The sequence below is a fragment of the Primulina huaijiensis genome, chromosome 9, assembly GCF_012295235.1.
Source record: "Primulina huaijiensis isolate GDHJ02 chromosome 9, ASM1229523v2, whole genome shotgun sequence".
NCBI lineage: Eukaryota > Viridiplantae > Streptophyta > Magnoliopsida > Lamiales > Gesneriaceae > Primulina > Primulina huaijiensis.
This window is the reverse complement of record NC_133314.1, coordinates 6,881,433-6,896,129: the sequence shown is the minus strand read 5'-3', so window position 1 is coordinate 6,896,129 and position 14,697 is coordinate 6,881,433. Positions and strand designations below refer to the sequence as shown.

At 34.1% G+C, this 14,697-nt stretch overlaps 1 protein-coding gene across 1 annotated transcript; it reads right to left on the bottom strand.

Moving 5' to 3' along the window:
* Positions 1 to 8,165: 8,165 nt before the first annotated feature.
* LOC140983737 (AP-1 complex subunit sigma-2-like) lies at positions 8,166 to 11,703 on the bottom strand. The gene is made up of 7 exons (XM_073450851.1): positions 11,517 to 11,703; positions 10,483 to 10,569; positions 10,157 to 10,248; positions 9,926 to 10,034; positions 9,806 to 9,841; positions 8,597 to 8,683; positions 8,166 to 8,523 (listed from the first exon to the last, which is right to left on the bottom strand). The coding sequence occupies exons 1-7, from the start codon at positions 11,517 to 11,519 to the stop codon at positions 8,452 to 8,454; spliced, it is 486 nt and encodes a 161-aa protein (XP_073306952.1). The 5' UTR covers positions 11,520 to 11,703; the 3' UTR covers positions 8,166 to 8,451.
* Between the last annotated feature and the right edge of the window lie 2,994 nt (positions 11,704 to 14,697).

Here is a 14,697-nt window from a genome sequence, read left to right as displayed (position 1 = left end):
TATCGAAAAATATTTTCATCTTGGTCGTCCCCGGTATCTTTTCCCCGGCCTAATATCGAACAAAATTCTTAATTTCATTTAATCATGCCATTTAGACATTTAATCATATAAAATATATCATTTAAGTGTTTTTAATAAATAAGTAATTTAAATAATTTGCATACATATGGTTTACGTGGACTGATTTTTAGACGTTACAAAAATAAAATCAATCCCAAAATTCCAACAGCTAAAATTCAAAAAGTTTGAAATATATGGCTTTTTAAAATTTTGCTTTTGAAATGTAAAATTTAATCAAAAAATTAGAAAATATTTCTACTCAAATCAGCTAAAAACGAAAAAAATCGAAGAGGTAAAACGAAATATTTGTATATAGAAATATGATTTGAAGAAGGGAAAGAGATATGTGTAGAAACATCAATTGAAAGGGGGAGAGAGAAGAGAGGGAGATAAATGATTAATTAAAAGTATGTTAGAATCAAGAGCTTACCACTAGTCCAAAACTTATAGTTGTTAGCAACTTTATTTTCTTATATGTGTGGCAGTACAGAGTGCATCTACTTAGGTGCTAATATGTCGAGCTGTTAGGCCCATGAGTTCGGGAGGTGTGTGTCTGTCTGCTGGTGTTGTCTCGTACTCTTTAAAGATCATTCTTATCATTTATCTATCACATGTCTTATCCCCAGCAAAGACAATATTATCTGTTAACATCTAACGTTACTTTTTTTACAGCCTATATGATCAACCAGATCAAGCGACGCCAGCACGTGAACTTTCCAGGAATTCACTCATCTTATTATTACTCTCACTCATGCATGCTTAACCCAACAAACTACAATCAAGTCTAGTGAGTCTAAAGACTCAGCATGCATATATCGTAAATAACAAGTAATAATAATAAAATCTCATGCAAGTGAAAATATCTTGTAATGAGGTGTAACGTGAAATATCATTTCAATGGTAATTATAATATGTGCATAACTGAACTGAAAATGTCATAAGTGGAAATGTTTGCTCCTTGGAGCCCTGTAATGAAGTAGCTTGCAATAATTTTCTGGTGAGATTATGGTCTACGCAAGTGGTCTCTGAACTGAACTGAACTGAACGGACCGGTAACTGACGACCGGGTGAAATAATAATCGTCTGATCAGACTAATGCCACAGGATATTGGGTGGTACAAAACTGAACTGACCGGTAACTGGCGACCGGGTGAAGTAATAATCTCATTATAGTAAAGTGACCACAAGCAATATCGCTTAAATCTCAAAATGAATAATTTGCACGTAATATAATCAAATAACGTAATTAAATATCATGTATTTATTTTACCAAAAGGGTTGGATCGTTCCCAGGCTCGCTGCAACTTTACCTAATCATGAGTGACATGCAAATATTCTAACTTGACCAAAACTTCGTAATCGAATCTAGAAACGAGACAATTACGCCCAATGACTTAGTATTTAATCATGACCCGGTGCCAACCCAAACCAACACCGAACCATCATTTAGTCATGATTAAAATACTCCTTAAATGATGAAATAGTGCTCCTAAAATTACAGTACTCTAAATTTAGTGAATGACGGCCAAAAACATGAAACGCTCTTTCGAGAGTCGTTTTGACACATTGCACCGTAAATTCTCGTACGACCTCTAAACTGATCCGAATTACAAACGGACAAAAACACGGCCTTTCTAACTTGATGAGGTACTGTCCAGTCCAAGGCCATAGGCTAAAAGCCAACCAAGAACTCAAACGAGCTCTGAACCGAAGCACCAACTTGCTGTCCAAAAATGCAGCAGCAGCGCTTTCGTTTCCTTGCGTCGTTTTCAAGGCTAATGGCCATTGGGGCTTGAACCACCAACCAGAGCCTCTTCCCAACATCCTAAGGGATGGTTTTGAACCATGGCTAAGGGCCCTAGGCCAGCAAAAATTCGAACCACACTAGAAGTCACCCGAAAATTCTCACCCGAGAGGCACCCTTGCGTGCGTGGGGTGTAATGCTTCCTTTGCTGTTCCGTGTCANCTTGTTTCTTTCATTTGAAAACCGATTGCACCATGGACCAAGCCTCGAAAGGGCAACTTGGTCACGTCTTAGACATGATAGAGAGGTGTTCTAACCTTGGCTATAGGCCCCTAGGACAGCAAAGATCAGGAACCTCCTCTTTGGACAGCAAACTCAAAAATCGAACACAATAGGACACTTAAGGGGAAGTTGCTGTCATTTCTGGATTTATGCTTGCATGGGGATGAACCAATGGACAAACGTGGTCCTAACATGTCCTAGTACATGTCTAGATGCAGCCCTGGGAGCCTAGGATCGAGCTACCACCTGAAACAACCAAAATCAGCCAAACCGTGAGGTAGCAAGGGAAGTGAAAAGAAAAATCTTTGCAGAATTTTCTGTAATATTTCTGTCCAAATTTCGGTTTTCATGATTCATGCACACATAATGGTTTATAAAAATATAAATACAACTTGATGGAAGAGCAAAGGGATGGTATATGCATGCCTGGATATTTTGTTTTTGAAAGAAAAACAAACGAGTGACGATGCGGAGAGGAGGAGGAGTGCTCTTCGCTTATTAGTTTTTCTCACTTTTCTTGAACTTTTCTCACGGTTTTGCTCTGAAATCTCCTCGGATTTTTGATGGTGAGGAGAGGGAGTAATGGTTAGGAGAGTGAATGGAAATTGCAAGATAGAATGGGAGATTAAATGGTAACAAAAATCTTGCTATCAATGAATTTGTGAAATAAGGAAAATATGAATGATAGCAAATATTTTTGGGGGAATATATTAGTGGTGCAAGGGCCGAAATCAAGTCTAGGTTCAAGGAGAAAATTGTTTAATTAATTATTTGATATTGATATAAAAGTGGGGAGAATATCTACCTAGAACAAGATTATGGAAAGATAATAAGGAAATGGATTATCCAACTAATAAAATCTTTTAAAATAAAAAAGAGGGCCGATTTTAAGCTTGATAAAGTGAGAAAATATTGCTCAATTGTTTAATTGTTGAAGTTTAAATGGTGAGGGATTATCTCCTAAAAATGGATAAAGAAATAAGTCAATTAAATTGTGAGTTGTAATTTAAGTTAAATCTTTTTAAATGTGATGGCCGAAATTCATCTAGTTAAAATGGGTAGGGAAATTGCTTAAATATTAATCATTGAAGATTAAGTGTGATAGAATTATCTCCCAAGAAAATGGATAAGGAAAGGAATCAAAGAAATGAGTTGTTAAACTTTTTAAATCTACCAAAGGAAATGGCCTATTTTTATTAAAAAAAAAAGGAGAGAAATATTGATAGATAAACATGGTAGAATATTGCTTAAATATTAATTAGTGGTGAATAAAAATTTTAGGGAATTATCTATCATGAATGGATAGGGAAAGATATTAAATAATTGGATTGACAACTATTTTTAAATTAAATAAAGAGGGGCCGAAAAATCTTAAGAAAAATAAAGAGAAAATATTTCTTAATTATTGAAATTTAAATCTCTAGTGTTTTATTTACCCATTAAATATTTTAGTGAATTAAGAGATTAATTATTGAATAACATTATCTTGCATGCATGGCTAAATATTTGAATTACTTAATTAATTACTTAAACATTCTTTTATATTAAATTGACTTATTATTTATCTTAAATAAATTCTAGGAATGTTTTCTAAATATTAGATTTTATCTCAATTCTCCAACTCCAGTCCGACCTCACTTAATTAACAGAAAAGGTAGTAATTAAACTACTGCAATAAAATAATTAAATTTAAAGAAAAGAATTTAAATACTCATGCAATAAAATCATTTTAATTTAAATACTAGAATTATGAATGGCTTATACGTAGTCTGATTTACGGGTTCTACAATATTATTAAGATATCTACTTAACTGATAATCATCTATATTTAAAATCATATCATAAAAATTAATATTATTTTTTCAAAAACTAATTCTTAATGTTTAGAGGATTGGAGCGTCTTAATCCAATGTCATGTTAAAAAATAAGGTGTTAGCAACCACATCATAGTTTGTGCTCTCAACTCAAGATCAATGATCGTGGTTAATAAAAAAATTTTCTCAAAAAAACATAAATCTCAATCTAAATTTTAGAAAATAGAAAAAATAATTAAAATATCATAAATCTGTAATAAAAATCAAAAGAGATAATGATAGTGATTAGTTAGAGAATATTCAAGGGTGAGATGAAGTTGATTCTCATGTTTCAACAATGGTGAGATGATGTTGAAATATTAATTTTTTTTCTTTCATTTAAAAACTTTGCATTTAAAAAATTTGCCACAAATTTTTAAAAAAATTACAATTACACCTAAGTAATTTTTAAAACTTTTACGTAGTTTTAAAAAACATAATATAATAAAAAAAACATATAATTTTTTAAAAAAACCCATAATTAAAAATGACGTGTGATTAAAAAGTGAACAAAATCTATTATTTCGACTCATGTAAATTTCAAATATGATCGAGTAGGCTATTTTGTAGCATCTGGTGCAATTCTCAGCTCTGAATGCCGACATGTCGCTCTAAAAAGGCGTTGTACTCTACGGTATGTAGGATCTCTTGAAGGGACAACGTTCAAGAGATATATATTCATCATCTCGAGATGGGAAATCATGTTCTTCAACCATTTCTTCCTTTTCGTCTTCCACAATCATGTTATTAAGAATAATACAGGTTTTCGTTATAGAATCTAAATAAATTGGATCTCACATATGAGATCAACCTCTCATTATATGCCAACGTGATTTATGTACATCAAATGCTCGTTCAATATCTTTTTTTTATCTCTGAGGATCCGGATTTTCGAAGCAAATCACGTAATCAATGAAATACAAATTTTTTAAATCCAAAACTTATAATTAAAAAAACTCAACAATATACGTAAATTTTAAGATGAAAAGCTCGGAAAGTAGCTCAAAAAAGAGCCGAGGCAATACAAAACCATAAGGGAAAACGCTCGGAAGAAGAAACCCTCAGCTCACAAGCTAAAACCCTCAGCTCAAGGAAGCTCATTGATTGTCGGAGAGGAAACTCCTAGCTCATAGGCTTAAACCCTCAGCTAAAGGAAGCTCATTGATTGTCGGAGAGGAAACTCCTAGCTCATAGGCTTAAACCCTCAGCTCAAGGAAGCTCATCCCTTCTTGTCCTAAAAGAACCTACAATGGAGCTAGGACAGAAGCTAAAAGATTAGACAAAATTAATATGCAAGAAATGACTCTTAAGTTAGCCAAAATGACCCTTGAGTTTGGATAAAGTTTGACTACTTTGAGGCTACTTGGACAATCATTCTTGGACACCTGGAGGGTCACAATTTTCGGCTGAATGAAGGGCATTTCAACAGCCATTTTCAGCCTATAAATACCTCCCTAAGCTTCCCACAATTTCACTCCAAATTCCCCCACAAACACCTAAACATTCGGCCCTTTTCTCATCAAAACAAGATGTCATATTCAGTCTATTCAAGCAATATTTAGGCAACATTTCAAGGCCATATCCAGTGTTGTCTAAACCATTCTCAACTTCTGTCCAAGTGTGGATAATTTCAGCTAAGGCTTCGCTTGAGTTTCGACCAAGTTTGAACCGCACGTTTGAACCAACGGTAAGTGGGTTTTTGCTATGTATTTCATTGTAACGAGATGAATAACAGTGTTCCGTTTGTTCTGATTTGATCTGTTCTGATAAGCTCTGTTTCACATTTCGATTCTGATTCAGTTAATGTTCTAATATGATATGTCGATATAATAAGTTTTGAAAATCTGTTTTATTATCATTATATGTATTTGTGGTAATCGATCGGTCCCCACTTGCTGAGTGTTTCCCAAAGCACTCACCCTAACATCTCTCCCTAGATAAGACCAAGGAACAACTGAATGATGAAGAGCAGGAAACATTCCAGGGCTGGTGATCGCATCAAAAGAACTATGATCAAGACTTCGTATTTCTTTTTTATTTCGCTTCCGCAATACTGATGTAATTTTCATTATGTTATCATTGTAAAGATAATATTTATTTATGAAAAAGACAAGTGTTTGGCTATTTGCTATGAGACTTATTGTTTTCATGCAATTTGATAAAACAATGTCGGATGTCACCGACGCCTCGGTCTCGGGGCGTGACATTATCCCCTATTGATATCGTGCAAAAATCCTATGGTTTTTTGAGGGGGGTTGAGGGATACTTTTCACAAACATGACACAAGATGAACAAATGACATCGGCGAGCTAATATCTCATATTGTGCTCGTTCCCATTCACCTCAAACCACACTGGATGGGCTTCATCCTTTGCAAGGTTTAAGAACAAATTGGATCTCTTCAGTATGTTGATGTCATTGTTGCATCCTGGTACGCCAAAATACCCATGCCAACTCTGTAATTTTTTGATGCAACCATCTGTAGTATGATTGAAGGTTATTTTAGGTGTTCACTTTGATATTGTCCTACCCAAGTTGGCCGAAAATTCTTACAAGCTCAGTGCATGCAATCAATGCTTCCAAGCATCCCAGGAAATCACCTTCAAGCATTTTCGACAGTTAGCCGAGCAACATCCTCAGGTATTGGTTGCCTCAAATGCTGCTCAAAAATATATCACACCCCTGCAAAATGTTTTCAAACACTCCAACGTTGTCGATGCACCAATCCTTAATTATTCCTAAACTACATCGCCTGCAACATCATATGCAAGTAATCGGACCGCAACCGTAACCTTCTGAAGTGATGACAACCTGAGCTTACCGGTTTCGTTTATGCGTTGGACAAAGTAAGATACATTGATTTTTTAAAGCTTCCACATTTCTCAAAAACAAAGGTCTCCTCCTAATTCGGAATCTCTTTCGAAAATCTTTCTCGTTGTAAACGAAACTATCGACAAAAGTAATCTTTAAATAATCTTTCTTGGCAACACGTTATTGGTTTTTTCTTTCCGTTTGTAGTCACGTACGTGGCTTTACTCCCATGATTGAAACACATAGTTGGCGTGCACCAATAATCTTTGGATTGGTAGACATCTTGTCGGGAAGATAAATTCGTCCATCATGGGATCAGAGAGAATATTTTCATCGTCCGATGGTAAAGAGCATATGTACGCCATGAAAAATATTGAACATTGTGTGAGTGAGATTTTGTGAAAAAAATTAGAAATTGTGTGTAAAACGAAGCGAAAATGAGGGCTTATTTACAGAAAAATAGTTGGATTTTGTAAAATATAGTTGTAGAGCTTTTTCTATGATTTTTTACGATTTATTTGTATATTTTTCAATAAAAAATCATTTTTAAAAAACTAAATAAATAATGAGATGATTTGATGATAAAGGGGTCAAAAACTGAAGAGAAAAAATGGGTGGTAAGCCGACCGCTAGCTCAACGTGCGAATCGAGGGTTCTTTTGATTTTGAAGACAGGCGTTGCATTCAGTTCAAAAGACATGGTTTTAAATGTCTCAAAATAGGGCCTCTACTAGTCCGACTAGCTAGTGAGCGGTTCTTTCGGACAACCCTCTACTGGAACGCAAATACCATTGTTCGCCACCACACAAGAAGGAAAAGATTCGAGAGTTTTTTTAAATATTAACTGTAAGGTTTTCTGGACGTTGAAAATCAACATAGTTGGAAAAAAACCCAATCAGATCAGCCCAACCTCTAATTTTTGTTTTTGGATTGTTTTTAACACGGTTGATTTTCAACCGCAAGTTCAATATTTTAAAAAATAAAAAATTGGGTGGGCTACACTATGGGGAAGGTCTCCTCATGGGACCCATCCATATTCTGAACATCTGCACGTAAAATCCTCGCCCCTCCGACTATTCGGGTGAGGAAGACGTGAGGTTCTTGAAATCAAACCCCTACGATCATGTAAAAAACAACTAATGCAAAAACTGTTCAGAACTGTTTTTTAATAAAAAAAAAACATAAAATGTAGAACTCCTGAAAAACCCATCCTTTTTATCACATTGTTCAATAAATAATCACTGAAAAGGTCGAATAAATTTATTGGGTTTTTTCACACTTGAAGTGGCAGGAGGACGTCAATTTTAAAATAAACAAGTAATTAACAAACATTTGTCTTAAAGTCCAGATGTCGCTCGAGGTATCATTGAACCTTCACATTTCATACATTTAATTTAAGTATAAAATGGAATGTCAGTCAAATAACACGTCACTTATCATAATATGGAGTGTTAACGTAATAATTTTTCGATGTACTAACGAAATATTACTCAGTTCGAGGTAAGATCATATTTGAAGATAGAAGGAGATGCAAAGAATGATAATGTCCCCAATACCAATACAACAGAGAACAAGGAAAGCAAACAATCATACAGCAGTTCGAGGTATCGATAAAAAGAAAGTTAAATAGGTTGTGTGGAACTCAGGTACAACAGCAACCAAACAAAAATGTACAAAACCAAGCATTTATACCACTACCATCTCATTTCGTCGCCTGGGCAATCATATTACTTATAGAACTTTCTTGCTCCTTGGCCGCCTCCACCAGAGAATCCTACAAACAAATTACCGATGGTTGAGCAGTGTACTTTTGAATGGAATGCACCACAAAACTATGAATTGCACACCTGAGCAGCTATCAGGCGTGCAACAGTTTTCTTGCTTGACTCTTGAAGTTCACCTGCTATTAGAACTTCATCCAAGATATAATAGGCCTGCCATTGCATTCGAAGAAAGATTTAAATTGCAGGAACAAAATCCACAAATCGGTTCGAATAAATGCGTGAGAAGAGTGTATGACAATGGCACTACTTAACCTTAAACCACGTTCAGATCAACATTAGCGATCTATTCGTAGGTCTTCATCAAATAGAGGATCGTAAGATTATACAAAATAAATTAATTAATGCATAAAATATGAACTACAACTTTGTTGCATAACATAAAAATATCAAAAAAGAGGGCAATGAATTTGTTAGCAATTTCTAGTAATTCCAAATCTTAAATTACACCACCATAAATTTCCCACAGGATATCTATGAAAAATCATTTATCAACCTATTCTTATCATTAGATTATTCTATTAAGTCAGTGTTTGCAAATACTAAGAAAAACTGATTAGGAACTTTTCCTTGACAAATTTGCAAAACAATGTAAAGGATAAGTCTATGATCACTTTTTTTAAAAACATTTGCAAACAATGCGTAAATTGATTTCTTCATCATTCTATCCGATTAAGTATAGCATCAAGATTTCTAATTAATGTAAAAATAATTTCACTACCTTCAGAAAGTCAAATTGAACAAAGAAATAACAATATATTTTTCCAATCCATAAAGCATCAAGATTTCAAATTAATGTAAAAATAATTTCACTACCTTCAGAAAGTCAAGTTGAATATTTTCCAAAATTACAAATCAGAAGAATCAAATGTTTGCAATTAGAAGGCCCCACCCTGGCTCAGAAAAGCCCATTCAGACAGTTCTGGGCCAACCCAGCCAGGAATGGAGCAGAGGCAGGCTCTTTTGCTTCCAGGACAGATCAGCGTGGCCTGTTTGACACATCTAGAATGTAGCAACGATGCATAACATGTGCATAATCTTAGTTATGCCTGGAGCCCAGCAAACCATGATGGTGAAAGTTCATGCCATAACACCTAAAGGAATCACCAATCAATTTTGGCCATCTCAAAACATCCATCAAGTTTGCCTCAGTTAAAGTTAGAGAATATTCTTAACATACGTTATTAATTCCATTCTAAGAACTTCAACCAGTAATGCATAAATATGAAAAAAATATATCAAGATCTTAAAAGTAAATGGGACAGGAAATCATACCTTATGGAAATTAAAGATCAAATCCAGTTCACACACCTAACGAAACAAGATAAATTTTGATTCAATGTAAGATCACATTTTATAAGGATAAAAATTAATACATGATCCAATCATACTTACACTTCCAAAGTAGCGGTCTAGAATCTCCACAAAGTGATGGATAACTTCAAGGACCTCCAATTCATTATCATCCTGGTCAATGCACATGCAGAAATAAAGGCTGGCATATCTGCAGAATTAGCAAATGAAGCCAAAAATTACATACACAAACCACTGAAGAGAAGGCGGGATGTTTTGTCCTGGCAATAAATGGAATCACAGTCGCAAGCTGAGTAAATAAAGGCCACTAACCTTTTGTAAACAACTTTGTATCCTCTCCACTCCACAAAATTGCATAGTTTGGGACCTCTAGTTAGGATCATGCCACTAAGCTCCCGGATTACCTTTACCATGAAAGACAAAATTGGAAAATGCAATGTGATTTTTTTAAAAAATAATAATAATTTTAAGGAATGAGATAATCCACCAAGAAAGAAAAGCCTCTTTATAATAATCTATGTTTTCACCCAACTGATATGTCAGAGCATAACAAACAGATAATTGAGAAAAAAATCACTGTTGATCAATAGAATAGATTTCTTCATCAAATGTTGAAATGGAGAGGGAAACTACTATACCTTCGTTCTTTCCTTTTGAGAATAAGGTGAATACCATTTTGTCAACCTCACTTTCCCTTGTCGGCTAATAAGAAGAACAAATTGAATCTGAAATAAAATGACAATTGAAAGCTTATCAACTGTGTGTGTACATAGACACAGAAATGCATATTACTATCAAAGTGAAAATTACCGGATCTCCCATTACTTGTTAAAAAAATGCAGTTTGATGTATAATTCGGTATCAAGGAGAAACAAATCAAGGTTGATACCATAGAGCTTTCGTTCAAACAAATGTCATGCAAAAATCCACCCCTACACAAGTACAAGCCAAGTATAGCCGCACTACCTCAAGGATATCAATCCCTCAAGGAAACTTCTCACCACCATAATTGATTGTGGAAACATCCTACTACTACCAAATTCTGATTTGGATATTCCAAGATTAGAAGCACACTGTAGAATGTGACCGTATGAAATATTAAAATGGAAATCTTCAATAACACTCAATTTCTTCTCCGTGTTGCTTCGATGGTATCACGTGAATTCAACCTTTATCAAAGTGATTTTAATTATTAACCATAAAAACACTTTGAATCTTAGAGACAAACACCACAGATACATTATATTTTTACCGGCATCAAAACCGTAACTTCTCTTGGACGTAAACGACATGTTTTTCTACCTGAAGTACTCCGTCTTTACAAAATGCTGATTCATTAACTGCAATTAGAACATCTCAATTGAAATTCTTAAACTGCGTAAATCTACAGTACATACTCCCATAAGCTCCCCCGATTAGCCAATTATTTTCAGAGAGACCACTGTCAGAGGCATAACACGTGCAACAATTAGCGATCTGATCGGAATCCAATGGGATCCATCAAATTACGCAGCTACAATGAGGATGCGCATTTGATAGGTCACGAAAAACAAATCACATTCATGGCAATATAGGGTTTGCACATCCAATTCGAGATACGTGTGATACAGAAGCAAATCATCACTCAGAAAAGGGTTATAATTAGGCTAGATCATGATCAATGAAAACTTACCATCGCTACGGTGGTGTCACTACTCCGCTAGCGCTGCCTCGACGGATCCGAATCCCTCCTCCGCTACAGTTATTTCTTCCTCCGTGTGTTGGCCCACTCATGTACGTCTCGCGGCGTCTTTTTATTTTGGTAAAAGTCGATTTAAATATCAATCCGAATATTTGAAGGCATTGTTTGGTTTGCTTCATTTTTTCCCGCATCAAAATTTTGATATTCGATTAAATATGTGTTAGGTTAAATTAAACAATATAATATTTATAATGGTAAGATGGTGGCCCATACCCAGCTGTCTGACACCTTTTATGATATGTCAATCTGTCTCTTTCACCTTGCCACCTCAACGTGATTTTGACAGTAATGATTATCGAGATAAGGTGCCACATGCTTATGTATTTGAGTAAGGTGCTGTTATTGAGGCGATCCGGTTAGAAATCCATCACCCGAGCATTCGTTTAAAAGCCCGGGCTCCTGGTAAATACCCGAGGGCATGATGTCCCGGGTAACCATTTGCCCGGCCAGTATCGGAATGACCAAAAACCCCTCATACCTTGATCCATGACCCGGGATCATCTAGTACCCTGAACCCGGGTCTTCTCGGGGGGTATCACTTATTTTAGACGGCTGATTCGACTAGGAACCTGTTTAGAATATACGGTACATTTTTTAATGAGTTTCATGATCTTACGTTGCGAGGTAGACGTCATGGTACCTATTGTATATTCAAGGACTTTATCTATGCAGCTATGAGTATAAAGATAAAGAGTATAATGCCATAATCGAATAAAATCATAAAATATTATTAAAATAAAGATTGTTTTACATTATAGTAAATACAAGCACGAGCCAGAAGTTGGCTTACCGGACACTTATTCTGACATTCAATACCTTAAGAAGTACTACACATAGTGAATTTCCTTATTAATTTTCATGTTCGTGTCCAGTTCTTCATAAATTCTAGGTATATAATTGTATTTCAAATGCAGGATGCATACAGATTGACACTACTAGAATTTTCTTGATTTACTTCGCATATTCAATGAAGTCATAGGTAGATAATTGCTGAAGAATACGCACGTGAAGTAATAGGGTACCATTTTACTTCGCATTATCACCAAAGTCGTATCCAAGAAATTAGCGGAGTCGTTGGTCGGTTCAATGAGGGAAAACGGGTCCGGAATTAGACAGATGCCGAAGTAAAACAACGTCTTCTACGTCATCGATTTCATAAAGTGCAGGAGTAATAGCTTATATATAACTACATAGTTTACATTAAATGACGAAGTAAATGTGTTGTATGACTTCACATGTTTTGTATTTTTGTGAAGTAATTGATGCGAACTTCGGTGTTATGGAACTAAATTAGCGACTGTTGTAGCGACGATGGACAACCTCAAAAACCGTCGCTAATTAATTATTGTTTTTTATATAAACCGTCGCTAATTAATTACCGACAGTTTAGTTAATAATGTCGCTAATTAGCAACAGTCTATCACAAAACTGTCACTAATTATATTATTTTTTAAAAAAATAGTTTTATAATTTAATAAAAAAATATTTAGTTTTATAATTATTTGTAAATATTTTTAAATAATCTTCTCAACTCATCTAAATATCATATTTTTAAATTTGTAAATAATCTATAAAACGATTTAACTTTGTGATCAAATAAGCGAACAAAAAAATAAAATTCATGATCATAAATTAAAAATAGAAGCTAAAAAATTAGCTTAAAGCGAAACTAAAATCGCTTAAGAGAGAAAAATGGACCGAAGATGTGAAGCGGTGTAGAGAAAAATTGGTAGAAGAGACGAAAATTTATAGGCAATTTGCGATAGTTTTTGCTAAAATCGTCGCTATTAGCCAGGTGTTAATTAACTAACGACGGTTTTTTAAAAAAATGTCGCCGATTTAGTTTAGCGACAGACTTTAATTAACCGTCGCTAATTAGCCAAGATTTATAAGAACCGTCGCTAATAGCAACAGTTCAAACAAAATCGTCGCTAATGTGGTAAACTGTCGCCGGTGTTTTAATCTGTCGCTAAAACTGGCGACGGTTTTATAAAACTGTCACCAAGTTTTAAATTGGCCTTTTGTGAAAATTGTCGCAAATATTTGCGACGATTTTTTAAAAACCGTGACTAACAACTTTGTTCTTTCTGTTGAAGTATTTGATCTTTTGTTACTTCAATTTACCTTTAATGGCGAAGTAGTATATTTAAAAAACTTCATTTGTTTGTATTATAGTGAAGTAATTAATAGAGAACGACTTCACAATTATTGAGTTGTGGTGAAGTAAATTCTTTTTTTAATTTCGACACAATTTTAATATGAAGAGTTATTTTGTATTTTATTACTTCATCATTTAATTTATTGTTGCAGTAAATAATCATATTTTATTGCAACACAATTTTAATTTAACGAAGTGATTCTTGATCACAGCCACACTAATTTAATAAAGTAGTGAAGTAAAAACATAATTTTCATTTTATCAAAATAATTTAATTAATATAAAATAATATCACTAGGTACACACATATATAATTTAAAATACATTCATTTGAGTTATAAATTATCCATCTAAAAATAATGAAAATCAACGAATCCACAAGTATATATATACCACGAATCCACAAGTATATATATAACGTCTCGAAAATTTGAAGGTCAGCATAAACTACATGCATGCAAATTATTAAATTTATTATGTATTTTATTAAATTGTTTTAAAGCATTAAATGCATGTTTATTTCATGAATTTCTGTTTTAATTCATGATTTATTTAAATTTCATGCATTAGAATTTCTGGATGCATTTTGCGCTCGATCGAGGAACGGAGACCGGAGAATTATCAAAAAAATTATTTTTTTACATGATTAATTTTTATTAATTAAATTAAGGTGTTTTTTAAGTATGTTTTTCAAAAATGAGCTTTATTGGATATTTTTACCCGAAGGATTTTATTTTTATCCGGTATGCAAATATTATCGAATCAGGAGACTTTTTGAGGGTTCGGGTAATATTTTCAAAATCTTACCAAAACAAAATATTTTTCGAGTTTGTGTTTGGATTTAATGGACGTACTAGATCCAAACCCATTTTCTACCCTTTAATTTTATACTACGGCCCATTATCCCTTTTATTTAACCTAAACCTAACACCTAATTAATATTTAACCTAACTA